The sequence below is a fragment of the Xiphophorus hellerii genome, chromosome 24 (assembly GCF_003331165.1).
Source record: "Xiphophorus hellerii strain 12219 chromosome 24, Xiphophorus_hellerii-4.1, whole genome shotgun sequence".
Classification (NCBI taxonomy): Eukaryota; Metazoa; Chordata; class Actinopteri; order Cyprinodontiformes; family Poeciliidae; genus Xiphophorus; species Xiphophorus hellerii.
Window position 1 is genome coordinate 6,309,073 of NC_045695.1, and position 26,078 is coordinate 6,335,150.

The 26,078-nt window shown below is 43.1% G+C and overlaps 5 protein-coding genes and 1 long non-coding RNA gene across 9 annotated transcripts; 3 read left to right on the top strand and 3 right to left on the bottom strand.

The window, feature by feature from the left end:
- Positions 1–135: 135 nt before the first annotated feature.
- ddx4 (DEAD (Asp-Glu-Ala-Asp) box polypeptide 4) lies at positions 136–8,025 on the top strand. Its single transcript, XM_032556028.1, has 19 exons — positions 136–2,630; positions 2,731–2,779; positions 2,908–2,955; positions 3,762–3,827; positions 4,189–4,215; positions 4,289–4,342; positions 4,414–4,449; positions 4,521–4,556; positions 4,633–4,674; positions 4,752–4,894; positions 4,959–5,111; positions 5,222–5,376; positions 5,443–5,572; positions 5,638–5,804; positions 5,882–6,027; positions 6,658–6,757; positions 6,829–7,099; positions 7,166–7,267; positions 7,347–8,025. Exons 1-19 carry the CDS (start codon positions 2,610–2,612, stop codon positions 7,422–7,424), a joined length of 1,824 nt encoding a protein of 607 aa, XP_032411919.1. The 5' UTR covers positions 136–2,609; the 3' UTR covers positions 7,425–8,025.
- Positions 4,110–5,816, bottom strand: LOC116715573 (uncharacterized). The gene is made up of 2 exons (XR_004338196.1): positions 5,662–5,816; positions 4,110–5,548 (listed from the first exon to the last, which is right to left on the bottom strand). It is a non-coding gene; the product is annotated as an uncharacterized LOC116715573 (long non-coding RNA).
- A 995-nt stretch (positions 8,026–9,020) lies between the features above and the next one.
- On the top strand, positions 9,021–17,080 carry ccdc14 (coiled-coil domain containing 14). Of its 2 annotated transcripts, none has more exons than XM_032555980.1 (13): positions 9,021–9,152; positions 9,270–9,313; positions 9,384–9,459; positions 9,657–9,729; positions 10,177–10,278; positions 10,602–10,706; positions 11,176–11,538; positions 11,616–11,694; positions 11,773–11,837; positions 12,025–12,168; positions 12,458–12,560; positions 12,701–13,169; positions 16,008–17,080. In XM_032555980.1, exons 1-12 carry the CDS (start codon positions 9,129–9,131, stop codon positions 13,152–13,154), a joined length of 1,632 nt encoding a protein of 543 aa, XP_032411871.1. In that variant the 5' UTR covers positions 9,021–9,128; the 3' UTR covers positions 13,155–13,169; positions 16,008–17,080. The 2 variants fall into 2 exon arrangements, with proteins under 2 accessions (XP_032411871.1, XP_032411872.1); XM_032555981.1 differs by having other exon boundaries at positions 11,625–11,694.
- Positions 13,325–17,743, bottom strand: LOC116715546 (ankyrin repeat domain-containing protein 10-like). Its single transcript, XM_032556007.1, has 6 exons — positions 17,439–17,743; positions 16,145–16,297; positions 15,982–16,073; positions 15,438–15,649; positions 15,298–15,357; positions 13,325–15,186 (listed from the first exon to the last, which is right to left on the bottom strand). Exons 1-6 carry the CDS (start codon positions 17,634–17,636, stop codon positions 14,891–14,893), a joined length of 1,011 nt encoding a protein of 336 aa, XP_032411898.1. The 5' UTR covers positions 17,637–17,743; the 3' UTR covers positions 13,325–14,890.
- Positions 17,744–17,960: 217 nt separating this feature from the next.
- hsf2bp (heat shock transcription factor 2 binding protein) lies at positions 17,961–22,300 on the top strand. 3 transcript variants are annotated; one of them, XM_032556001.1, is made up of 9 exons: positions 17,961–18,216; positions 18,474–18,556; positions 18,652–18,787; positions 19,503–19,606; positions 20,001–20,150; positions 20,322–20,466; positions 20,548–20,665; positions 20,743–20,846; positions 20,927–22,300. In XM_032556001.1, the coding sequence occupies exons 2-9, from the start codon at positions 18,509–18,511 to the stop codon at positions 21,220–21,222; spliced, it is 1,101 nt and encodes a 366-aa protein (XP_032411892.1). In that variant the 5' UTR covers positions 17,961–18,216; positions 18,474–18,508; the 3' UTR covers positions 21,223–22,300. The 3 variants fall into 3 exon arrangements, with proteins under 3 accessions (XP_032411892.1, XP_032411891.1, XP_032411893.1); XM_032556000.1 differs by having other exon boundaries at positions 18,501–18,556; XM_032556002.1 differs by having other exon boundaries at positions 17,967–18,556; positions 20,927–21,124; positions 21,209–22,300.
- Positions 22,301–22,507: 207 nt separating this feature from the next.
- Positions 22,508–25,229, bottom strand: cryaa (crystallin, alpha A). Its single transcript, XM_032556020.1, has 3 exons — positions 24,846–25,229; positions 24,550–24,672; positions 22,508–23,031 (listed from the first exon to the last, which is right to left on the bottom strand). The coding sequence occupies exons 1-3, from the start codon at positions 25,041–25,043 to the stop codon at positions 22,822–22,824; spliced, it is 531 nt and encodes a 176-aa protein (XP_032411911.1). The 5' UTR covers positions 25,044–25,229; the 3' UTR covers positions 22,508–22,821.
- Between the last annotated feature and the right edge of the window lie 849 nt (positions 25,230–26,078).

Genomic DNA, 26,078 nt, shown 5'->3' on the forward strand with positions numbered 1-26,078 from the left:
ACAATGCTCCGCGCGGCAGCTTCAAGACCTGCTGGCCTGGATCACAACTCCAGGGACTGGACTCAACCTCACAGTTGAATTACAGTACTATAATTTCTTAATAATAATAAAAATATTATTAAGAAGTTAATTTATTCAGGAATCAAATCTTAAGTCATATGAAATGTACTTGAAAACCAGAAATGTACATATAGCGAATAAAACGACACACATTTTTTTTCTCACTGTCTGAGGATTTTTTTTGTGGATTTTTTTTTTTTTAATTATTCTAATTAAAGTTAAACCAAACTTTAATTAGAATAACCAAAATTCTCCTTTCGTTTTTAAGCCAGGTAAAACCCCATTGAGATATAGATCTCATTTTCAAGAGGGACCTGAGCAGAAATGCAACACACCTAGTTACACAAAAGTAAAACAAGTTAAAACGTATTTCTAGCTGCAGATGATGAGACAAAATATGTCATCTCAGGCCCAGAGAGCATTAGTGATAAGTGCTGTAATGGAGTGTGTGGCCTAAAAGCCTGATGCAGTTCGACCAGTTCTGTTAGAAAATATGGTCTAAATTTCCACCAGGGTATATGTTTGGGCAAGAACAAACTGTGCATCCGCTAACTATTCACAGTGCTTCACTTTTTCCACATTTTATGTTACAGCCTAATTCAAAACTATAAAAAAAAAAAAAATCTCTTTACTCAAAATTCAACGCACCAATAACCCATTATGACAATGTAGAAAATAAGACTGTTAGTGTTTTCGAAATTTATTAAAAACGGAAACTCACCTCTAAGTTGTAGAAACAACTTAGAAACATTTAAGTTGTTTCTACAACTTAAATGGAGTCCATCAGCGGTCAATTCAGGTGATTGGTCTTGATTTGGAAAGGCACACGCCTGTCTATATAAGGTTCCACTGTTGACAGAGCAGGTCAGAGGTCAAACACGAAGCATGGAATCGAAGGGGTTTTATGTAGACCTCTGAGACTCCCAAATCTGGAGAAGGCTCTGGATATTTTTAACGGCATGTAATTAAGAGCAATCATTTGGTCATCATAATAGCAAAACCACAGACATTAATCACAAGAGAGAAAAAGTAAAGGGTTATGAGCTTGTGATGTTGTGTTTGCTGCTGTAAATGTGCTATGTAAATAAACTTTGACTTGACTTGACACACCAAGATCCTTTTTTACTGCGGGATCGCTAAGAGTGAACAAGTATTGCTTTCAAACTGTCAGATTTTCACAGACTATTAGAATTCCAGTATATTTTATTTGTTGTGAATTTAATCGATCAATCACATGATGCTGGAACTTGACACGTTTAAATGAAAATCAGCATGTCCCAAGAAAACATCCCCATTCAAATGTCTGCAAAGCTACTTTAATTATTTTTCACATTTATTCTTTTTGATGTAGAAACTCACAATATAATTTCCGCATTTGACAGTTTTTGTTCAAGCGATTGAAATAAGCTAACACGATAAATGAAAACGGAATAATTACGTAAAAGAAGGTTGTTTTAGTGTATTCTCAACATGCTCCAGTAAAGCGGGAAAAAAGCGGGCCTGGCAACCACCCGTGTCATCTACCCTGGCTCGTGAGCTCTACGTCGCAAACGTGATTGGACAGCAGACGGAGACAGTCACAAGAATAGATTTCCACCCGAGAAGCTAAAGGTAACGTTAGCTAGTTTATTGTTTTTACTGCTTTTTATTCCCACTTCCTACGAGGAAAGATTAAAACAATGAAATAAAATAACGTTTGAGTCTATTTGATCTTTTAGGTTAAAGTTAACTCATTTTTATAAAGAGCTTTGCTGAAAGTGCAATGTTATTATCACGCCGATATAACTTGAAATGTTAATCGTTTCTATATTGCTGATTATTATGACAAAATTGCGTCAAAGTTTAATATGCTTAGCTAGAAACGGGCTTCAGCGAGTTTTCGTGTCTGGGAACATGTGGAAGCTGTAACAAATATGGCGGCGGAGCACCAGCGCCAAGCTGCTGCCTTGAAGCTTGGAGCAACATGGCGGTCGTGGCTTCGCATAAGGACGACACTGACATGTGCTGCAGTTGCGTTAGAGTGACATAATTAGCGGGAGACCGCATTGTAGGCTTCATTTCTCAATTATTCATAACCAGCCCGTCGTTGAAACATTAGCTTAGTAGCAGTTATCGCGGTGTTTGCCGGGTTTTCGAGGCATTGACGTCGAAGTTAGCGTTCAAATGTTAACGGGCTACTGAACCAGGGTTTTTAACACCGTCCGGGAAAGTATGGAATTAAATTTTATACGTTTTCAATTGTGCTTTCATGTGAATTATACCGAAGAGTGTTAGAAAAAAAATATTTATTTCCCTTGAGTTGGGCATTCCCGTAGTTTATTGTACCTTTTTTAAGGGATGCAAGAGAAAGTTCTAGCTGTAGACATATTTCTATATTGTGGTTTGCCTTCCCACATCTAGTACAAATAATCTGCTTCCTAAAGGGGTTAAAGATTTTTAAACCATGATTCTGTTAAGTTACTGGTAATACATTAAAATCCTGAAGTCATGGGGAGGGAAAAAAATTTAAATTGTAATTTTTTTTCTTTTTTAAAAAGATTTCCATAAATATGGACGAGTGGGAAGAAGAGGTGAGCTACTTCTCTCCTAATTGACCAATAAGTTCGTTGCTAGTGTTTTCCAACTGTCAGCATGCGATTTAACTCTTTATTTCTTTTTTTTTTTTTACAGGAAAATAAAGCAACTACATTTACAGCAGCCAGCTATTCCTCTAATGATGGTAAAGTTTCAAATGTCTCCTGCTGGTTTTTCATTAACTACATTCTATTGCATCATATTTAAATGGAGGATATGTAGCTAAGTTAAAAAGGAACAACAACTAATCTTTAAACTGTTTTTTTTCCTAAGCGGCAGGAAGAGACTCATGGAAAAGTGAACATGGTGAATTTGGACGAGGTAAGGAAGTGCCGTAAGCACTTTCTGATCTTTTTTTCCATCACACAGTTTAAAGTCACAGAAACTGAGTTGATGTTTTTCTCTAGGTCGAGGGGGCAAAGGGAGAGGCAGAGGAGGATTTTGGAACTCCAGCGCAGGTTCCCATTAATTCAGTTTAATGGTTTTCAACAGAAAATTTGATACAGTGATCCATCCATTTTCAATACTGGTGAAGTCCAGTGCAGGGGGAGACAGGTGGTTGTCTGTCTTTATAGTGCAGCATATTTTTGTAAAACACTTTTCTTGTTTGGATACAAGCCTAAGAGTTTATGAGGTCATATGGTGACCATTTTGAACTCTTTTCTCCAGAAAAGAGAATCCCTAGATCCAGACTATGTATGACTTCTATATCACAAGCAGATACATTCATCTCTATCTAATTTCCAACTTTAGTGCAAAAATTAGTTTTTCATGACAACCATCTTAAGAAATAAAAAATTGTCAGTAAATATAATTTATATGGGCCCACCTATGTATGCCTTAACAGCATTTATCACAATCGAATGTTTTATTCAATTGTGATAAATATTGTCAAATTTAGTGCAAAAATAAGTTTTCTTTTATGACTGTGATGGCCATCTAGATTTTTTTTTTTCCTCAACCAACCAAGATGTTGAAAACACCTGCTCCAAGCTAGGTTCTTGTATCCATATGAAAGGTTCTGCTGCATTTTTAAACGACCTGCTGCAGTATCAGGGATCAGTCTGGGTAGAAGTGATTGTTGAACTCTCTAGTGTTCTAAATCTTCAGGTTTGTTGTTGCCGCAGACGGAGACAGCAGGGAATCTAACGAAGACGGGGAAAGACATGGTTTCAGTGGGAGAGGAGGTCGAGGTGAGACTTGAACCAGACTAGACCTTCATTTGTCCACATGAGGAAAAAAGAAATCTGTTTATGTTTGGCACTAGATCACAGCAGACCAGTTCCATTAATATTCAATCTAACTCCAGGACAGTCAGATAAAGATTCAGCTACACAAGTATTTTAAGTATATTATTCTCCAGCTATCTACAAGAAAAGCCTTGGCTGACTTTGAGCTGCTCTGTTGACTTTACCTGTCCTATTATCAGGGCGTGGCCGAGGATTCAACAGGATGAACTCAGACAGTCTCTCTGGTAATGTTTGTAAATCTTTATTTTGGTTTTGTTTCCTGGGAGTTGATCAGCCTCTAAGACTTTTGGTCTCTGATTTGCAGAGGATGGTGATGGAGCTCATGAGAATGGTAGGGATGACCTTGAAGGTTTTCCTTCTGCTGCTCTAAGAGCTCCTGATTGGCTGAATGTTCTGATTGGCAGGGTTCAGAGGGCGAGGAAGAGGAGGTCGGGGAGGAAGAGGAGGATTCAGACAAGGTACTAATGGATGCACAGCTTTCTGCACACACAGGTGTTGCTGTTGACTAATCACTGCTTGTGTGTTGAAGATGCTGAGCAGGGAGGAAGAGGAGGCTTTGGTGGAGGTTGGCCACCCAGACCTTTGTCTTGAGAGGAGTTTTCTGTCAGCAAGAGCTCACTGTGTCTGTCGTTGCAGGTTACCGTGGAAAAGACGAAGAGACCTTCAATCCAGGTTTGAGGCTACAGGACGAGAGAATGAACTGATGTGTGCGAGTGTGAATCTGTAATGGCTGTTCTGTGTGCTGCAGGAGAAGACAAAGGTTCAGTTAAGGACGACCCTGATAGTGACAGTAAGTGATCGTCTGGGCTCTTAGATAAACACAGCATGTTCTGCCGCCTAGAACCTGGTGTCTGTTCTGACCCGCAGAACCGAGAGTCACATACGTTCCTCCAACGCTCCCTGAAGACGAAGACTCCATCTTCTCCCATTATAAGAGTGGAATCAACTTTGACAAGTACGACGACATCTTGGTGGACATCAGCGGCACCAACCCCCCCAGGGCCATCATGGTGAGTCCCTCAGCTGTGTGTCTGATGGAGGACTGCAGCCACACTGACTCCATCCGTCCCTCAGACCTTTGACGAGGCGGCCCTGTGTGAGTCCCTGAGGAAAAACATCAGCAAGTCTGGCTACGTGAAGCCGACCCCGGTGCAGAAGCATGGCATCCCCATCATCTCTGCAGGCAGAGACCTCATGGCCTGTGCACAGACCGGCTCTGGGAAGACGGTGAGATCTTAAAGATAGGAATTCTGTTGAATAATAAAAATGTTGTACTTTTGGATACGATCCAACCAGTGTGTAAAATCTTAAACTAAGCGTTCCTTCCTGTCCTGTAGGCTGCTTTCCTGCTGCCCATCCTGCAGCAGCTCATGACGGACGGCGTGGCGGCCAGTCGCTTCAGTGAGACACAAGAACCCGAAGCCGTCATAGTCGCTCCAACCAGAGAACTCATCAACCAGATCTACCTGGAGGCTAGGAAGTTTGCTTATGGGTAGGTGTGAGGGTTAGAAACCTGGAGGACCAGGCAGGAGCTGAACTCTTCCTCCTGGTGTTTCAGGACGTGTGTCCGACCTGTTGTGGTCTATGGAGGAGTCAGCACTGGACACCAGATCAGGGAAATCCTGAAAGGATGTAACGTGGTGTGTGGAACTCCTGGACGTCTGCTGGACATGATTGGGAGAGGAAAGGTGAGGACAGGAACACTTCTACTCCTCTGGGTAAGGCAGAGAGGAACTAAGTGGGTGTGTTCCAGGTGGGACTGAGTAAGGTGCGGTACCTGGTGCTGGACGAGGCCGACCGGATGTTGGACATGGGCTTTGAGCCAGACATGCGGCGCCTGGTTGGCTCCCCTGGAATGCCGTCCAAGGAGAATCGTCAGACTCTAATGTTTAGCGCCACCTACCCTGAAGACATCCAGAGGTCGGTCTGCTGAACACACAGTCTTCCAGCTTCACCTTCATGACCCCGCCTCATTCATGGTTCTGCTCCTTAAACAGGATGGCTGGTGACTTCCTAAAGCTGGATTATCTGTTCCTGGCTGTGGGCATTGTGGGCGGAGCCTGCAGCGATGTGGAACAGAAGTTTGTACAAGTCACCAAGTTCTCCAAGAGAGAGCAGCTGCTTGATATCCTCAAAACCACAGGTACACTGGTGGCTGGGAACTCTGTTTACTTTCTATCTGTGCAGGACTTTAACTGTTTATGCAAATTAGACAAAACTTGGCCAAGTTGTCCATTTACATAAATTGGGGAAAAAAATTACATAAAATCTTTTCTCTCTCCAAATCTTAAAAATGCTTTTTGCAGCATCTTTAGCTGTGCCCCATGTCCAACACCTGAATCAAGTGTTTAAACCAACTGTTTATTGACTTTGAATAAAATGTAAAAATTGATCAGAATTTATCCCCTTTTGGCCCTGAAACTAAAAACTCTTCATGTTGTGGTTTTCCAATAAAGGAGCTGATTTTAGCTGCTAAACCTGGCAGTTAATGATGATACAAATTCTGAAATATTATTATTTATAGTGAAGACTGAAGATCATATTGGTATTTGTTAAAAAAAACAACTATTAATCCATGAATATCTGGAGATATTTAAAAAAGAGAGTGATTGAAGTTGCTATATAATTTTTGTGCCCATGGAACAAAATGGGCGGAGCACATAATGACGAATTAAGCATGATCACTTACTGTGTCAACTGGTGGAGCAGATAATGAGATGCTGCTACACCAATGAGAGGCTGAGGGTTGATGACCTTTGACCTCTGTGTGCAGGAACGGAGCGTACCATGGTGTTTGTGGAGACCAAGAGACAAGCAGACTTCATCGCTGTGTTCCTGTGCCAGGAGAAAGTTCCAACCACCAGCATCCATGGGTACCTCACTCCTCCATCTCCTCCTGTTGTTGTTGTTTTCGTTGCCCACGGTAACTGTGTGTGTCTGGCAGTGACCGAGAGCAGAGGGAACGGGAGCTGGCTTTGACAGATTTCCGCTCTGGGAAATGTCCTGTTCTGGTGGCCACCTCTGTAGCTGCCCGTGGTCTGGACATTCCAGATGTTCAGCATGTGGTGAACTTTGACCTACCAAAGGACATCGACGAATACGTCCATCGTATTGGGAGAACTGGGCGCTGTGGGAACGTTGGGAGAGCTGTGTCATTCTTTGACCCAGAGGTTGACGGGGGGTTGGCCCGCTCCCTGGTCACGGTTCTGTCCAAGGTGAGACTCTGAGCTCTGATTGGCTCTCAGCTTGTGATAACAGCCTGTGTTTTTCTCTCCTGACAGGCGCAGCAGGAAGTGCCGCCTTGGTTGGAGGAGTCTGCCTTCAGCAGCCACGGCGCCGGCTTCAACCCCAGGAAAACATTCGGCTCCACGGATTCCAGAAAGGTAATTACTTCCACTCTGACTCTGAGCCATGTCTGATTTTCTGCTCTTCTAACACGTTTGCTGTGTTGTGTGTCTGCAGACGGGCTCCTTCCAGGAGAGCAGCGGGAAGAGCCAGGCTGCTGCTCAGGCTGCAGCTGATGACGAGGAATGGGAGTGACGCTTCTCCAGATCCCAGACTGTTGATTTGGTTCTTTGGTTCACTTGTTGTTTCAGTGTTTGTTAAATGAATCCTGGGGAAGCTCAGCTTGTGAATGTTGAATGTAGAACCCCGGGCTTGCATGCAGCTTTTTTTTTACTTGGTGATATTGTGCAGTTTTGATTTCAATTTTCGATAAATTAAAACGGTCAGTCTGCTGATCAAATTTAGTGTTTTTATTTCTTTTGAGCATTGGCGCTCCTGAAATGAGCAATAAATAGTGAGCAGCCTGAATTTTTCCTATTACTGAAAGTCAAACACACGAGGCAAGTTAGAGGTAAAAGCTCAGCTTTCCAGTTGCTGCTCTGCCAGTCAGTTTTCCCATCAATCAATGTTCAAAGCAACAGTTCAGTAATGTAGTCGGTGTGGAGATCAAAACTGAGGTGACCAGCAGAGCTCCAGGTGATGCAGGGACAAACGAGCAGTAAGAGTGGAGCTCATCCTCATGGTCAGCAGCACAGAATGTAAACGACTCCCTGAAGAATGCATGTTTAAATGAACTCCAATAAAATTACTTTAAAGGAAAAACATTGTTTGAAACAAAAACAAAAAAGAATGACTTTGTTAGCCCATTTATTCCTTTTTCTGGGTTCCTTATATGTGTAGAACTTTCCAGAGTTGGGTAACTTTGGAATGTTTCCAGACTATATTCCATCAATTCAATAACACTTTATTAATACCAAAAGGTATTCGACTCATACAAGTTTGTTTAAAGAGTCAATGCTGAAGGATGCCCTGCAGCAGTCTGTATTTCAGCGATCTGAAGAAGCATCTGACTGAAGAACTGTTAAAACAGTCTTGTGAAGAGGATGCTGAGGGTTCTCTAATCTTTATATTTTGAAGACTCCACAGCGGTCCCCAAAGCTGTGGCTGTGCCACTGAGGTTTTTGTGGATTCCATATCTTCAGACCTCAATTAAGAAATTAGTTTTTCTTTTATTTACAATTGAAGTCTTGAAACTACTACAGAGTATTAGAGCATTTCTGAGTTTCAAAAGTAATAAAAAGGTTAAGAGTTTTCGAGTTCAGACATTTCCGAGGTTTTTGCTAGAAAACATTGAGATTAATCTCAAGATTTCTGCTGTTTTTTTGGTGGAAATTTTATCAATTTTTCTATCTATAATGGCTCTTGTATGCTGTTCTATTACACAGTTGCTTGGTCTCCAGACTATTTCAATGTCATCGTGTTTGCCTTGTATCTCCTAAACAGACGCACCCTGTCGACCTGGGATGAATAATACAAAAATCCCTTCAAGCTCTATTAAAACGAGCGCTGCATGTTTACGGGAGGCCACTGGGTGTGGGCGGAGTCATTTGCAATGATGCGTTCGCGGCACCTAAGAAGCATTCTTAGTTATTATAAGTGCGGCATTCCATGCATTATATACAGACGTTTTTCGACTTGGACGTCGTACTGGGTTTTAAAATTAGAGTTGAAGAAACCTCCGACTTTCCGAGTCGGAATTTCATCTTCAATTCATTTTTCCGACCTGGAATTCTAAATTTCCGAGTAAAGCCTCAACGCAGCATAACGCCATTGGTCAGTTAGATGTCGCGCTTCGAGCGGAAGTGATTTGTTTGAAAGTTCTTTCCCATCTGGCTAGCTTAGAGACATGTCCACGTCTAGGTCCATCTGCTGCCTTTAGAGACGGACTGTGGGGAAACCATGAGTGGAAAAACGCGAGACAAAGTATGACTTCCGGATAGCCGAAGGGGTTTAATCACTATATGAGCTGTTAGTCTGAAACATCGGATAAAGACGGGCTTATATCTGACCTGGGTGTGTTTTTCTCTTTATAACCGCCAGGTGGTGACATCGGGAAGACTGACAGGAAAAGTTACAGTGAGCCGGTGAGTTTGAAAGTTCAGAATAGATTTTAAAAGAATATTTTGTTATGCTGTCTTTGTTTTGTGTGATCAGAGCGCCTCCTGATGGAGGACCTCCACTCCAACCTCAGCCTGACTACTCTCTCTACTCCACAGACTCAGAGGACCAGGTAAGAATCATCCAGGGATTTTAGTCCATAACAATGACAGTGAGACCAATAAATACTCAGCACCGCCCAGATTTCATTCTGTTCTGTTAGAGTCTATAAAACCCATTCTCTAAGCACCATGAAGCCCTGACCAGGATGAAAATAATTAATTTGAAATAGCCTCTTGATTGATTAGTAAGTCTTTGTTCTGCCCTCAGGTCACCACTCTACACAGGGGCCTGGACAAGTGTGCTGCCTTGCTCAGTGGCATTCTTGTGGCAGACGAAGCAGGTCAGGTGGCTTTCCTTCATACCTGCTCTCAAAACTGTGACATTTATCTTAGGTTTGTGGCTGTTTGAGTTGAAGAATTGCATGGCCTCAGATCTGTGGCGTTTCCTGACGTGGACTGAAGGGCCGCTCAGACAGGAAGAAGCCATCATTCTTTTTGGCTCACTTTTCTGTGCAGAATTGTATTCATTTAGACTCACAAAGCTGCTTTTTTTCCCCGCCATTCTCCTGCATCCGAAGTCGTGTTTATGGACAATGTTGATGCTTTCATCAAAGGTCAACAGAAGAAGACAAAGATTTTAACATCAGCCCCTTTTTTATAACAGTCAGTCTGTTAATTAGGTTTCTAACGTGTTTTCAGTGAAATCCTTTCACAGCTTTCCGTCGAAGGATCCTCCTGCAGAATAATCTAAGAAAATAGATCCCAAAATGCTGTGTTGTGTGTTCAAGCATCAGCAGGTCTTCAGAGAACCCCGAAGAAAGAAACGAGCAAGCCAAGATCCTCCAGTTTCCAAGGGAAGAAGCCTGGAAAGAAATTCCCAGCAAAGGCAGGTACTTGGTGTGTTTAGAGTCCAGTTTCTGATTTTAACCCAGTTTGAATGAAACGGTGCCCTCCAACATGCGTGGTTGTTTTTTTGTTGAGAGTTTAGGTTTCTACTAGGATAAACCTAGTAGAAACAGAAATTCCAACATTTTGTTGCGTAGGAAAAAATCTGAAAAGTGTGGCATGCTTCTGTATTTAGACCCACTGAGTCAGAACCCCGGAGAAACAGCTTTTATGAAAGCTGCAAGTCCCTATCATCTTCTGCATCTTGGAATAGATTCTTTTCCCTGTACTTAGCTGTGTTCTCTCTCTCTCTCTCTTTGTGTGGAAGCCACTCCAACTCTGTTAAGAATTGTAAAGGGTGGCACAGTCAAATCAAGAGGATCCACCTCCCAGGGGAAGGCGAGCGAAAGGAAACCGGCCATAAAATCAGCTGGTGAGTGTTGAAGTCCTTACAGGTTCAGCGTAGCTCACTGAATCCAAGTTGGCTGCAGAATTGTCGGGGTTTAAACATCATCCGCAAGTATATTTATTCCAGTGGTTCAATGTAAAAAAATGAAACTCCATATAATTTGTAGATTCACACAGAGGGATGCATTTCAAACATTCTGATTTAAGGAAGTAATTAAATTTTAATGGCAGGACCGGGTTTCTGAATCGTCCATTTTTTCCCCCTGATCAAATAAAGTTAATGTAAATATGAATGTTTTATAGTTTTTGGCCAAAAACATAAAACAAAAGGTATTTTTACAAAGTTGAGATAAATATCTGATTTACACTGTAATTTTGTTTTGATATAAATTCCTAAAATCAAATTCATTTTAAAAATGATTACTTATTAAACTACACCTGCATATCTCTTGTTTCCTAATCCCCTACTGTTTGTTTTGCCTCTCCACCCTCAGATGCTCAGAGGTCAGAACGGCGCCAGCCAGCAGCCGCCCACAGCTTCACCCCTCCGGCTCCGCACTCCGGAGTGAAGCTTCATCCTCCTCAGAAACCAACACAGTCTGTTCAGTCTCTGTCTGCGGGTTGTCAGACATCTGCGCGCCAGTCCGCCTCCGTCCCGCCTCCGCTGCGGTCCAGCGCAGCGCTGCGGGATCGGAACCATTCCCACTCTGCGTCTGCAGTGTGTGATGGGAGGGAGGAGTGTGGTCCTGTGGGAGATGCTGATGGTGCAGCCGGCTGCATCCCGAGGGAGAGCTGCTGCAGGGAGGAGATGCTCCGCTCTCTGCTGGAAGAAGTCCGGGCTCTGATTCCTGGACAAGGTGCCCAAATGAAACCTCTTACTGCTCCTTTAGCTTTATGTCTTCAGCTCCTGATATATGTGTGTGTGTGTGTGTAGGCAATGTAGCAGAGTGGCTGCTTGGCCGTTTGGAGCAGACCGTCTGTGTTTCAGACACTCAGAACCCTGAGCTCTGCAGGTATGCTGTCGTTTCCCTTCATGCTCTACTCACCCATGGCTTCAGACACACCTCTGCCCTGAATTGTGTGTGTTTCAGTCTGAAGAATTGGCATGAGAAGGTGGAGGACCCACAGAAAGGCCAGATACTACTTTCTTCAGAAGGTGAAGTTTTGCCAGTTGTTCTTTGCTAAACAGCAGCAGATGTTTTTGAAAGATGAAATTATTGGGAGTTGAATTGCATATTTACTCAACCTCTGTGTCTGATGTTGGCGTTTGACGATTTGAATCATGACACCATGTGACCCAACCTGAAGGAAGTTGTCACCGCAGCATCCTGTTCTCCCCACAGAACCGAGCCTCCAACAGGAAGTCATCTTTGCCCAGTCCAGCCTTCAGCGACTCCAGGATGACCTCACAGAGCTACGGAAAGCTCTGCAGGACACACAGAGCCGGCTGAGGGACACCGAGGCAGAGAAGGCCCTCATAAAGACAGGTTCAGACAGACTGAGATTGTATCCATAGCAACTCCCTGCAGTGGTAGGAAGAATGTGAAGCGTGTTGAAAGGCAGTGAGACAGTGGTGAGGTGTGAGAAAAGAGTGAGAGCTGGGAAAAAAATTTTTTTTCTACTGTTAAATATAAAATATGATTTTTTTTTTTGTTGCATTGCAAAATAAGTATTTAGTTTAAATCTGGTGGTTTAAAATGTTTTTACTACTTCCTGAAGTGGTACGGAGGGAATAAGTTGACTTCTTTTGGTCAAGCAACATGTGCGTGTCTGCAGAGTTGGAGGCGGCTAGAAACCGGCTGCTGGAGAGCGAGCGAGAGAAGATTGAGCTAGCATCAGTCGCTCAGCTAAGACTGAAGGAAATTAAACATCTTAGAAGGTAGGTCTGGGTGTAGTTCTTAAAGAGTCCACCTGGGGGAGTTCTGCTTTACCAAATATTCTTCAATCTGTAATGGTATTTCCTTTAAAATCTAATGTTTCTCTAAGTTATCTGATCTTCTTGCTTCCTGTCTGTTTCAGGCTCCTTCAGAGTCACTACTCATCAAAACCTATGGATGTCCAGAACTCATTGTCCGTCACCAAGCAGTATTTTGGCCAACAAAACCAAGTAGTGGCATCCACTGACCGCATCAAGGAGTACCTGAGCTCCCTTAACCAGGGGGAGCCCACACACACCGAGAGTCTGCGCGTTGCTGCAGAGCGAGAAGAAAACTCGAAAGGCGACGGATCAAATCAAAGAGAGCAATGTGTTGAGACGTTACCTCATCACCAGGATCATCATCATCACCCCAACCTATCCTTCTCTGAGGACGTCCCGCCGTGCGAGGCGGCGTCTGTGTGGTCCAACTGGAGCATGAAGTCGGAGTCGACCTTTAACACCAGAGATGAGGCGGCGTTCAGAGATGGCCTGGCAGCTCTGGACGCCAGCATAGCCAACCTGCAGAAAACCATTCAGCTGGATCTGAGGAAGTGACCCGTCGGCCTCCAGGTTTCTACAGCTCAGTGTTTGACCTTTTTTTTTTTTAATATATGTAAGGATTCAAATAAAGTATCTTTCCTCCTTTTTATTCTTAAAACCTCTGAGCTCAGCTTTACATCAAGGAAAGAGCAGATTTCTTAATCACAACAAAAACTCAGAATATGTCGCTATGTGTAAAACTGGTTTTATTAGGAAAGAGCAGGACAAAATAGAAAACTAGCTCTGAATAGCAATGTTGCTGGTTTAAGGCAGTTGTGGCAGCACAGCTGACATGGCTTGTCCTTTTAGCACAAGGTTCCCCTTCCATAAAACATAAATAGGTTTGGATTAAGTCCCTGGAGACAGAGTAACAGCACGGTACAAAACGTTCCCTTTGGTACATTGAGGCTTTCAGTTTAGTTTCAGTGCAGCAGATCCTCTTGGTGATGGACAGAGGGGGGCTCATCTGGCCACCCCTCATAGTGCAAAAGCAGCGGCGGTGTAAACGTGAATACACCACACGAGGTGGCTGGTAGGAACCGTCAGTTTTACAGGAGCTACCGCAACCAACCTGGCAACTTGCAAGTTGCTCATGTCGATGTTCCATGTTTTCCAAGAGCTCCCAGCTCTTCAGATTATTTTCCAAGCTCCTTAAATGTATCTAAAAAAAACAACAACTAAATACAGAACCAAAGAAAAGTGGAGACAAAGTCCCAATAAAGGGATAAATCACAAAGGAAAGAAGGGTAGAAACAAACAAAAAAAAAGTAACGAGAGAAGATGTAAGGGCGATAGAACTGAAGGACATCAAGAGGAAACTGAAGGAATGAAGGCACAAATTATGGACACAAGTACAGAGAGAAAAGATAAAAAATGAATAATGTAAAAAGTAAAGTAGGACACAGGGAAGAAAAGAGACAATGTATAGACAGCATGAAGGAGAATAATGTCTGGAAAAAAATATTTTTACATGCTCATTTTCCTTCTCCATACTTCAAGATCTGAAAAATACTGAACTCCCAATTCCATAGTTTTCCAGGCCCAATTAGAGTGTCTCCCTGAGTGAAGTCGGTCCCCCACCTCCTTCAAATCAAGCAAGCAAATGCTTTTATTTTGAAGATATTGATGGAAGTTTAAGAGGTCAAAGGTTCGACCGGCCCCCCCCTCCACATTACCCAAATAAACATTTGTGGAGGAAAATTTTAGCAGCACAAAGTAGCACAGTTTGACTTCAAATTAGTTTGATATCATAAATATCGGAGGGGCTCGTTGACCTTGTCTGACCTCTGGAAACGTAAAAAAGTTCGCAGCAAAGCGAAAAATCTAGCTGCACAAATGTTTGACACCAATTTAGTTTGTTTTGAAGAAGGTTCAACTTGACTCGGATGGAGCGTCTCGGAGCGTGGCTGGGTCACGGTGTGTCCGTTCCGTGCAGTACAGTTAGCAAAGTGGCTTTAAACGTGAAAATTGAGTTTGTTCTGGTACCATTCTCCTGACTGGACCCGTAGTATGGGGACATTCTTTGGAGTGTTTCACATCTCTCCACAGACTTATTTGCCAAATTGTCCGTTAAAAGTAGACCAAACTGAATCTTAGGACCATTCTTAAGTCTGAAACATTGGGGGAAAACAAACAAGAACAATTAAGACTTCAGGACAGTGAAGACATTTCAGTTCCTGACTCGTGTGTTTGACCTCCTGAACTCTATTGCTGCTGTGACTCTGAGCCCAACGGCGTCTCGGCAGCTTCATTTACGAGCCGTGGTAGAGGTGGACGGTGCTGGTCAGAGGCTGCCTGCAGCCGCTGTCGCTCAGGTCTTCGGCCGTGTCTCCGAAGCCGTGGTAGTGTCCGTAGAGCAGCGAGTCCCCGCAGTCGGCTCCTGTCAGCCGCCAGTGTTCCGGCCGGTTGGAGCCAGAGCTGCCGGCCAGGTGCAGCGAGCCGCACATTTCAGCGGGACCGGGCAGAGAGTGGCGTCGTTCTTCTGGTTGTGTGTCCTCAGAGGGAGGGGTGGGCTGATGTGCGCCGGGGAACGCTTTGGTGTTTGCGTCTGTGTGTGGAGAAAATACAGCAAAAGCAAATTCTGGAAGAGTTCAGGTGTAATGTTTGAAAAGAAATCTCCCATCGTTGGCTGGTGGATCTAAGCTGGTTCGATTCTCACCTGAGCTCGGCTCCATGCTCATGGTCTCCACCTCATCACCAACGCTGCTCTGCACCAACACTGCAACAGTTCCAACACACACTTCTGCACTGAATGGTTCTTATATTCATGGTTGTTTTTTTTTTTTTCACATTTCTTACCCTCTGCTCTCCGGGCCTTCTTCATGTGATGGGTCTCCTTTTGGGTCTGCTGCCTCTTCCTGCAGTGCTGTCCCTGCCCACAGGGGGCGCAGTCTCGGAGCACACTGAGCTGGACCAGCTGTGTCTGGGCGTTGGAGATGATGCAGAAGCAGTCATGAAATCCGTGAGCTTGGGCAAGGTCAGCTGCCGTCTGTCCGCTGGCGTTCCTTAAGCTGAACAGGAAGGAGAACTCGGGAATTAACGGTAGAATTCCAACATTTTCCGGCCTCAGTTTCCAAGACTTCTTAATCCTTTACTTTCTTTTAAAATGAGAATCATCGAGTCTCCAGAGCATAAGCATTTCCATGAAACCCAATCTGTTACTCCAACCGCACACCTCACCACTGTCTTCCTGCCCTTGTGCCCCCCTTGTTGCTTACATATAAACATTTACAAATATGCCCTGAGCCCTGGTCTTCAGTTTACATTATGTTGGTCTTCAGATCTGGAACAACGCACCTGTTAACCCAAGATCTTCCAGAAACTGTTGACCCCGATTACTCACTGTGGTTCTGCTCCGGCTATCAACAGGACCTGAACACACTCCAAGCTTCCGGAGCGAGCCGCCTTGTGAATGGGAGCCTCACCGACGCAGTCCTGAGAACAGAGGATGTGGAGTCAAACACCTGCTGGTCACAGGACAGCCGCACGGCGTTCCACAGACGCACCTGTCTGTTGATGTCGGCGCCGGCCTGCGTGAGCCACACCACACAGTGAGGGTGCCCTCCGAACGCGGCGGTGTGAGTCGGCGTCTGGTTGAAGCGGCTCGTCACTGTGTTCACCTCGCACCCCATCTGTACCAGGTGCACCACGCACTCCAGCTGGTCGAACACAACATCAGACAGTGACATGTAGGAATCCTAAAAAGCTGCATTCTGGGCGGCACCTCCTGGTTTAAGGTTTAGTCTTAATGTGGGACGCCTGGAGGTTCTGTTGTTGTGTTCAACCTCTTTATCTTGTCAAAGTAACATTTACAGTGTAAATACACAACAACCCAGAGGTTAGGGATTTTGTGTTTGCACTAATTTTTGGTGCATTTAATTAAGTAGGGAGAGAGGAACGTCACGATGAAGGAAAGACAAAGAAGAATTCTTCATTTAGAAAACTGAATAGGGAATAAGTTTGGAAATAGTTAAAATTGAGAAAGCATTAAAAATGAGTTTTTATTATGTTATTTTGTAAAAATAAAATTTAAATTCTTGTAATTAAGCTTTTCTCACTTACAGAATTTGTTACAAACCCCAGGTTTTCCGGTTCTTTTTTTTTTTTTTATACTTTAAATCCTCACATTTCACTGTTTTTTTGTATGTTTGCTTGTTTTCGACCATGTTCATAGCTTTATATCTTCTGCTGTTAAAAGCAGGTGTAGCAATTTATTAAAATTAAAGTGCGTTGTTAGTTAGGAAGACGTATGTAAGATATATTATTTAGGAAGAATAGTAAATGTGAAATAGGTCGTCATGTTTGGGTTTTTATTAATGTTTTGTTCTATTGCCAAAAAAAAAGTTTAGAAATAGACATTTTAAAAAAATGCAAAGAGAACCCAATGGATTATGTCTAATGTCTTAAATTGAATTATTAAATAAAAGTGCTTTTTTAAATCAGATACTTATTTATCCGGTTGTATTTGAAATAAAAAACAGCATTTCCGGTTTTCGGCTTCGCGCCAAAGCAGTGATTGGCTCAGCGGGGACCAATGAGAGCGCGGCGCCGCTTAGGCTTTTGTTTTTTTCTTTCACACAACAAAACTTTATTGAGAAGCAACCAACACAGCAGACGCTCAATAAAACAAACACGTTTAAGTCTATACAGACGGTTTATGTTGCTGTTCCAGCCGAGGTTAAACCCACAGTTACAGACGCTGGGGCTGAAATTAAACTGAATATTTCTAATAATAAGAGGCATTCTTTTTTTATTTTCTAATGCAGAAAAAAAAAAAACTTCGGCAAATCAAAACCCTACCTGTCCATAGTGAGCAGCCCAGTGAATGGGAGTCCATCCATAGCAGGAGTCCTCAGCGGTCAGATGAGCCTGGTTTGACAGCTGCTCCAACAATGACATCAAAGCCATAAGATCCCCATCCCGGCACGCGCGGTGGATGGGAAACTGATTAAAAAAGCCCTCATCGCGAGACAACTCGGCTCCCACTCCCACCGACATAAGATAAATTGTTCACGCCGCGTGGATTACAGCGTTCCTCTGGGTCACTTCTGGTCTCAGCGGAGATTTTGAAACACAAAAGAAAAAGGGGATAATGCTGCTTTCAATTGGAGCCGGAAACTCGGGATTTCCAGCACCTGAATTAAAATCAAAATAAACGTTATTGAAAGAGGGGGATGCCTAATTTATGGATTTGAACAGTTTCCTAGCCACAAGTTTAAAATTTTTCAAGAAAAAGTCTTGCATATTTAACAATTTTATAAAAAATTTGTAATATTTTAAGAAGTGAAATACTTTTGAGCATTGCTGCAACTTACGTTGGGCAACCTACACAACTTTCGAAGGCATATTTGTAATGAACAGAAAAGAAACACTACAACTTAAATCTACTTTGTACGTCGAAGAGGAAAAGGACGGAAATTATTTAAAATCAAAAAGCTTCCATATCCGAGACACACTGAATGCATCATAAGCCTCCGTGAACGTGTGGAGAATCCAAAGACCCGGACTGGAGTTTTCTGGCTGTATTTGGTCCGGCTCGGACAACTCTGGCAAATAATCGATTAGGAACGTCACTGAGGTATCAGCCGCACTTTCTTTCATATGTTGGCAAATATTATTATTGTTATATTATTATCTTTGAAATAATGAGTGAGGTCGGGCTTATTAACTCAAGTACTTTCTCTGTTTTCTCACTTCAATATTTCTTACTATTTGGTTAACAAAACTGTTAGCTAGCTAACTTGAATGTTACTGCTACATCTAGTTAGCCCGGTGAATGGGCCGATTGGCTATTTAGACTTGATTATTGTATTGTAAAAAATATTAACAATATAGGAGAACTCTGTCTTCTGTAATCACCAGAACTGAAGATGTCTTTATATGGCGGGAAATCCGTGGATCACAATCACAAGGCTAAGGTAAACTATTAAAACTCGAGTTAGACCAATCAGGTTGTACTTTTTCTGCTTTAGTGTTGCTTGTACTGAGCATTTCTCCCCGTTTTTTTCTTCAGGATGCGTTTGTGAGAGTGCGGAAGAGGGATTTAGAGAAATTAACGACAGAAGTCATGCAGCTGAGGGAGTTCCTGCCCCGAGTTCTGAACGGTGATCTGACTGAAATGCTTCACAAAGCCCGGAGAGCAGAGACAAGTATGCTACCATGACCAAAGTTCCAACACACTTTATGATGCTTCAAGAAAAACTTTTGGGAAAAAGAAAAATTAAGGGAACGCTCAGGTGGTGTTACCCTACCTTGTTATTTCACAAAACTTGAGTTAATGTATGGCAACACCTTAAGACCAAAACCAATCAGGCCTTCTGTTCATATCTGGCCCTCTTCCCAGATATGAATGGTTTTTGGTAAGAAGTGTGTGAGAAGTCAGTATCCACAATCAAACTCATCTATGTACCAACATGAGTAGAAATGCCACAGAGAGAGGAAGAAGCCATAGAAGTAGCATAAATCAGGGAAAACACTGTCATTTTTGAAGAGATGCTCTGTTGTTTGATGCTGCTTATCCAAATTTGCATAAGCTTGTCACATCAGAGCCACTGCATATGGAAAGAAAGAGCTTGTTTTCTTGGGACTGTGTCACATTAGAGCAGGGGTCTCAAACTCCAGTCCTCGAGGGCCGCAGTCCTGCAGTTTTTAAATGTCCCACAGGTACAAAACACTGGAATGAAATGGATTAATTGCCTCCTCCTGGTGTAGATCAGTTCTCCCAGTCTTGCTAATGACCTAATTATTCTATTCAGGTGTGGTGCAGCAGAGGCACAGGTAAAAGTTGCAGGACTGCGGCCCTCGAGGACTGGAGTTTGAGACCCCTGCATTAGAGGAAGTCAGTAAATGTGGCTTTGTGTTTAGAGAAGGAACACCTGGAGCAGGAACAGAATCAGCTGAGACAGGACTGCTCACATCTTCAGTCCCGGCTGGAGGCAGCGCACTCTGAATGTCAGAAAGAAAGAGAGGTGAGAGCAGGGAAGTGTCAGGCCTGGGAGGGAGGTGGTGGTGGTGGTGGGGGGCGGTTTGGGAGGAATTTATTTGAAGGATAGTCACAGAGAGAAGGAAAATAATCAAATGTATGTCATGTAGGCTTGTCCTGGATTTAGCTCCATTCATCTCCACATCAACTTCATTGCTAACTAAAACCTCCTTCACCTACTTCCCATGGCTCCTGCGCCCCCAACTGGACTGGTGGCAAACTGCATTTGGCTTCAATTCAGCAGTACTTTATTGTTCCGCCTTTGTGTTGCTCCGTCACATAACAACCCCAAAAAACATAAAGCAAAATCAAAATGTGGAAAATTTTAAAGGCAAGCATCTGTGCTTTTAGTTCCTGCGTGTATTTTTGTGTGTGTGCAGGAGAAGTTACTGTTGCGTGAGCAGCTGTGGCAGAGCGGAGCGGAGCTGCAGCAGCAGGCCGACTTCTGCTCCACCCTGGGATCCGCAGCCTGCAGCCTCCTGTGGAGCGGCTCGTCCAGGGAGGAGACGGTGGCTATCTGGCTGGCTGATGTGAGTCCGTCTCTGTGCTGTCATCCCCATGACAACCACCGCTGATTGATGTCTTCGTCTCATAACACACTGCGCATTCAGATTCAGCTAAAATGTAATACTTTACTTCAGATGTCAGATTTTGCCGTCTAATGTTTCCGTTTCTATATTTTCTGCATTTCCATGGCGAAGGGAAAGCTCCCCTCCTTCCTGATTGTTGCTGCTCAGACTCTGGAGAGTTTCGTCAAGTCCATGGACGACGAGATAAAAACTCAACCCGGGGACCACAACTCTCAAGAGCACCAGTTTGTGTTGGCTCTGGTTGGGACAATCACAAGTGAGTCCAATATGTTGGAATATATATATATATTTTTAGTTTGACTGAATGTTAAACAACTACTGTTTTTCCTCCTATTAGATATAGCAGCAGCAACATCTGGGCGGGACTTCCTGTCCAGCTCAGGACATGTCCTGCTGGACACGCTAATGAAGCTGCTGCAGCTGATGAGGCCTGCCGTCTTCCCCAAACTGAAAGTGTAGGTACCCAACTTTAGCTGTTATCAGAACCACCTTAATTAGGACACTCCTGGACTCGGCTGGTGTTCTGCTGCAGGTTGATGCTGATGGCTTTGTATAATGTGAGCATCAGCATTAAAGGACTGAAGTTCATCATTGAGAATAAAGATCTCATTCCACTCATCTGGACGCTGTTGGACGGTAGGGTCGATCATTCTGACATTCTGTCGTAATGGACTGCTGTAGTTTAGAATCCTGCCCTCTGATTGGCCCTTTGTCAGATGAGCACTGGGAGGTGTGTCTCCACTGCCTGCGCCTCCTCCAGTCCATGCTGCTGGAGGAGGATGTTGTGCTGCTTCTCGGCTCCTCGTTGCTGGATCCGGAGCTCCAGGCTCGGGTTGGCCGGCTCACCTCCAGCCTGCAGCCCAGCCTGAAGGCCACAGCTCAGCAAACCCTGGAGGACCTGCAGGCCCTCCGAGGTACACAACCCTGCCTTAAAGATGGAAATCTGTTAAACATTTGGCTCTTCTCTGTGTGTTTACAAAGCCGTGTGTGTTTTCCAGGTCTGGTTAGATAAACCCAGAAGTGTGAACGCTGGATTCTGCATCTTCAGTTTGCTTGGCGTCACCCATTGCTGTCTTTCAGTTAGATTTGAGCTGACCTGACGGGGTCTGAATTGATTGATTTTATACTTCTATTGCTACACTGTTAAACTGTTCTTCATTAATATTCATGGCATGTTTAATTGGTTTATTAACCATAAAGATGATGGTTACACTCCTCAGAGAATTGTGTTTCTGTTGGTGTTCTGCTGTTCAGCCACCTGCAAGGAGATACAGATCCCAGTACTCATCCATCCATTGTACTCCTACATATTCTTGCACCAATACAACATAGAAAAATATAAGTTATAATGTTAATTTTAACTGGTGTTTAGGCATCAGAAATGATGAGAAAGTTTTCATCCTGGATTTATTTTGAATGGTTGTTCTTTGGATTTTTGAATATTTGAGATGTTAAAACTGGTCACCGATGACGTTAAAAGGAACTGTACACAGATGTTTAAAAAAAATAACTTCTTGCATGCAGAGCGACTAACTAAATTTGTTAGTCGTAAATCTAGAATTGCCACCTTTTTCTGACACCTGCTGTCATTTATGAACTACAAACACCATATCGTTAAAGTATCTTTTGTCATCTTTAGCAGAACACTTAAAGCCAGGACTTAAATGCATTTTCGCCAACTCCATATGTCGGCTCCAGCCCACTGATGTTGAAGTAGTTACAGTTGGGCAGGTAGTCACAACCTGGTATGGATCAGGGTTTGCCAGCTTTACAGCCGTCCATCTGACTAACTAATAATGTAAAAGATTAGAAAACAATCAATATTTACACCACATGGTGGTAGGAGCGTCCACAACATGTAGAACCATCATGTTAAAGTGAAACTCAACTACTGTAGGTCTTGAGATATGTTTCGCTAAACATCGTATCCAAGCAGTCTTTTGAGGTGGTCACTATGGACTACATCGATACTGCAATGACAGAAACTGTTGCAACCTTGTAAAGACTGGACCAAAATTCCTCTGCAATGATTGAAAGGACTTGTCAAGTCTAATAGAAAGTGTTTCCTAATAAAGAAGGTGGTTCTAGAAGCTGATGAATGAGGAGTGTCCGACATGATGTCTTGTCATAAATCAAAAAACTTACCAAACCAGGAAAGGACCAGATGTTAGAAGGATGTTGGAATTGTACTTACCTGCTTTACCATGAAAAAACATTTGATTACAGACCACTTAGTCTTTCCGTTATTCATGCATCCCAAGTTCAGCTGAATCTTTGGGAATAAATCAATAGACTGGTTGCAATTTGTTAATATTACAGCTTTATTATATGTTATTAGCAGATATTGACTGAACAAGGTCTACACTACATTACAGGGTAGGACAAAAGAAGGAAGGGTTTCGAGCACCTTACTTAGCAACCCCTAAGGGCTGATCTATGTTATACTTAAAAACAATGATACTGTAGTTCTGGATGAGGAAGCTATAGAGGAACTAGAGAAAATGAAGGAAGAAGAACAAGAGTATCCTCTTAGGGAAGGGTAGAAGAAGAAGAAATCTCTGGTTGTCCATCCCAGACCAGCAGATTCTTGGGGAACTGAACCGATTTTCCTCTATGAGGATGGAGCAGCATTGGGTTTGTCATCACGGGTGACGGGGATGCTACGCTCACCACGACCAGATTCGCTTCCTCCAGATAGCTTTGGACCAGTCAGTGTCAGCAGACCATCGGTTGACAGGGCGCAGCTGATGGCTGATTGGTCAACAGAAGTGGGCAGGCGGTACCGGCGATGAAACTCGCGAGAGATGTAACCATGGTCGTCCTGAAAAACAAAGCGGTTGGTGCCATAAGGTATGGGTTGAGGATTACAAATTTATGTTTTGAGAAGAAATATTAGGACCAAACTTTGCCATTGCTCAATCTCAAAAGTTTGAAATCCAATCAATTACTTACAGAGTTAGTGACTTCTTAAAGATTTGAACATAAGTTATATATAGGCTTCTCCACAAGGTGTCTTATGCCCAAAATGTTTATGAAATCTGGTTATGGTTGATGGTTTTAAGTCAAAGTGGAGCTCAAACATGTTTTCCATCTAGATGAAATGGTGTTTTTACACCATACTGAACAGTATTAGACTGTATAGAATCTAATTAGCTTCTTGAGACTTCATCTGATTCGGCTGGAGGTCTTTTTTTAGTTCAAATCACTTTGGATTCTGTTATTGAACACAAAGTGAAGACGGTTGTTCTGACTGACATGTGGTTGGTCTATTTGTTTTTCTGTAAAGGGTTTTGAGATGATTTTTTTGGGTGTTGGTACCAAAGAAGTAAACTGAATTGATTTGGATTATCCAGTACAGTGGACCCAGTCTGAGTCACCTATTTATTGATTTTTTTCTGTGGAACTTAATACCAAATTATTTGTGGAAAAACTGTCCATTGGCAGATTTTTTTTCCCTGAAGCATATCTAAAATATTTGAAAGAATATGTAGTTTGGGAAACTAAAATACCTAGGGGCAATGCTACTTGACATACTACTGGCTGCTGTTAGCCAATTGAGGAGCGTCATTTATTTTCCTTTGCGCTGATTGGCTGTACTCCCAAGAGCTGGGGATATATATATATTTTTTTTTTTATAGCTTTAGCTTTTACTAGAAAATATCTTAGAACATAAGACACAGTATATCACATGTTGCCATAGCTTTAGAACATGAGATTACATTCTAAGATGCGAGAAAACTAATGAGTTTTCTTGCAACTAAGGAGTATTCACATTTAGTGGTACTTCGAACATTTAGAGAACCAGCCCACAGAACAGATCCAGGAGGCAGTCTGGAAAACAATGGGACTAGATTGAAGTATTTTCCAGCTCCACCTAAGTTTGGAAAAATTATTGAAATTTCAGACTTAATTTTCTGTTGCTGGGTTTCAGTGTTGCTTCTTTCTTTCCTTTCCTCTTTGTATATTTATCTGTTCTTCATTACATTGTTCTTTTCTTCCTATCTTGTGTTCTTTCTTCCTCAATGACTGACCCCATAGTGAACTTTCTTTCTTTCCTTTCTTTTTTATGTTCCCTCTTCATTCCTCTTTTCCTTGCATCTTTTCTTCTATCCCTACTTGTATCCTTCTACCCCCTTGTGCCATTCTTACCTCCGCTCCCTCTTTCCTTATCTGTCCTCTCCTTGTGTTCAACCCCCCCCCCCTCCTCTAATATCCTCATGTTCTTCCTTCTTTAATTTTTATTTCCTGGTATCCCTCTAGTGACATCAGACTTGAATGCTGTCTAACTGTCATTATCACCAAAAGTTAGTCCTGATTGGAGAAAAATCAAGAGCATCACCTGTCTTTCTCCATGCTTGCCCTGGATCTCCAGGTAGTCATCAGTGACCTTCACGCTCAGCTCATCGGGAGAGAAGTGCTTGACGTCCAGGTAGACTGTAAACTTGTCCTTGTCAGACCTCACCTGAAGAAACACACACGGATAGAGAGGTTCAGTCAGCACTGTGGAAAGACCTTATGCGTTTTAACAACAACACAGCAGAAGATCCATTTCACTCCAGCTAACATTGAGAGGAATATGAAGAGCTTAAGGAATGTTAATCTGTTCTCAACTGTCACGGTCTTAATTGTGTTTACCTCAGAGATCCCAGAATTGGAGGAATCCAGAAGGTTGCGGAAAAGTGAGTGTCTGTAATAGGGGCTGATCGTGGAGGCGGCGAAGGGGAAAAGGTCATAGTCAAACATTCCCTCTCCGAAAAACTGGTCAAAGAGTCGGGTGGGGTAGATGGAGCCCAGGGCACGTCTGAACCAGGGGTGCTGGATGGCAATATCCATTGTGGTTGGAGGCGATTTGGTCTATGTTTGCTTGGTTTGGCTCAGGTTGGCAGGTTCACCTGCAGAACTCAGAGTCCAGTAGGACAGAAATTGCAGGAATAGGAGAATAAGGCAGACAATAAAAATCTGTGAGTGAAGAATGTTTCCACGGTGCTTCGTCCCCTGCTCCACAGCTGACACCTCTTTATATACCTGAGGACCAGAAAGACGGGCTTTAACAACAATCCCTCTGGAATGGCATTATCTCATGGTGGGTTGGACCCTGTCAGCAGAATCAGAGGTGACAGAAGGGGCTTGTGTGTGCGCACGCGTGTGTGTGTGTGGGGTGGGGGGAGACGCACCATTACTACCATACCCTGGAGCGACCCAATGCCCTCTAAACACACCAGACTCACATGGCTGCCAAAACAAACCATGAGTAGATGGAAGAATTCTACGTGAGGAACAAAAAGGCCAGGAATCTGGCCTACAGACACGCAGAGCAACTTTACCTGCATGAAACAGATACACACATCTGTTCAGCCAGTCAGTGACATAATGCTGCTGGATTGTTTTGCAGCCTGGCTGGACGTCAACCAGCTTTAGGTACAATGATTCCCAGGATCAATGGAGCAACAACCACTAACAGAGACAGTCATAGTGAACGGGAAGCAGAATGTCTTTTAGCTTTAAGAGGTGGTAATAAAAATGCACAGGGAGTTCTGTGATGACAGATGCATGTTTGGTACAGATCCACTCTTGTATGTGGAAGTTATGACACAATCCTGTTTGATAGTGAGACGTCAGATTTTGTGGCATGGCCATGTCCACATGCTTTGATGCAACAAAAACCTTTTGATAACTTTTGATCGTCAATGCCTGTAGACTACACTTAATGATCCAAGACAGGTTTTTGTAGGTCTGCAAAAATAAAAATTAGGCCCAAATTTGTTACAGGCAACCTGTCTGACACAAAGGGAACCCCAAAATGGAGTCCTGCAGGTGGTATTTACTGAAATGGGAGAGTTGCTTTGGCTCTTTTTCCTGTACCTGAAC

What these genes read in the sequence shown, in the direction of transcription:
- ddx4 (XM_032556028.1), top strand. Translation starts at nt 2,610, where the DNA reads ATGGACGAGTGGGAAGAAGAG. An exon ending in AAGAGGAGGATTCAGACAAG is followed by an intron (nt 4,343 to 4,413) that starts GTACTAATGGAT and finishes TGTGTGTTGAAG; the next exon opens with ATGCTGAGCAGGGAGGAAGA. An exon ending in GCTCCACGGATTCCAGAAAG is followed by an intron (nt 7,268 to 7,346) that starts GTAATTACTTCC and finishes GTGTGTCTGCAG; the next exon opens with ACGGGCTCCTTCCAGGAGAG.
- ccdc14 (XM_032555980.1), top strand. Translation starts at nt 9,129, where the DNA reads ATGAGTGGAAAAACGCGAGACAAA. An exon ending in GGAAAAGTTACAGTGAGCCG is followed by an intron (nt 9,314 to 9,383) that starts GTGAGTTTGAAA and finishes TTGTGTGATCAG; the next exon opens with AGCGCCTCCTGATGGAGGAC. An exon ending in CAGAACCCTGAGCTCTGCAG is followed by an intron (nt 11,695 to 11,772) that starts GTATGCTGTCGT and finishes TGTGTGTTTCAG; the next exon opens with TCTGAAGAATTGGCATGAGA.
- LOC116715546 (XM_032556007.1), bottom strand. Translation starts at nt 17,636, where the DNA reads ATGTCGGTGGGAGTGGGAGCCGAGTTGTCTCGCGATGAGGGCTTTTTT. An exon ending in GGGCTGCTCACTATGGACAG is followed by an intron (nt 16,298 to 17,438) that starts GTAGGGTTTTGA and finishes GTGTTCGACCAG; the next exon opens with CTGGAGTGCGTGGTGCACCT. An exon ending in GAAGGCCCGGAGAGCAGAGG is followed by an intron (nt 15,358 to 15,437) that starts GTAAGAAATGTG and finishes GAACTGTTGCAG; the next exon opens with TGTTGGTGCAGAGCAGCGTT.
- hsf2bp (XM_032556001.1), top strand. Translation starts at nt 18,509, where the DNA reads ATGTCTTTATATGGCGGGAAATCCGTGGATCACAATCACAAGGCTAAG. An exon ending in ATCACAATCACAAGGCTAAG is followed by an intron (nt 18,557 to 18,651) that starts GTAAACTATTAA and finishes TTTTTTCTTCAG; the next exon opens with GATGCGTTTGTGAGAGTGCG. An exon ending in TGGCTATCTGGCTGGCTGAT is followed by an intron (nt 20,151 to 20,321) that starts GTGAGTCCGTCT and finishes TCCATGGCGAAG; the next exon opens with GGAAAGCTCCCCTCCTTCCT.
- cryaa (XM_032556020.1), bottom strand. Translation starts at nt 25,043, where the DNA reads ATGGATATTGCCATCCAGCACCCCTGGTTCAGACGTGCCCTGGGCTCC. An exon ending in CCAATTCTGGGATCTCTGAG is followed by an intron (nt 24,673 to 24,845) that starts GTAAACACAATT and finishes GTGTTTCTTCAG; the next exon opens with GTGAGGTCTGACAAGGACAA. An exon ending in GCAAGCATGGAGAAAGACAG is followed by an intron (nt 23,032 to 24,549) that starts GTGATGCTCTTG and finishes TTTGTTTTTCAG; the next exon opens with GACGACCATGGTTACATCTC.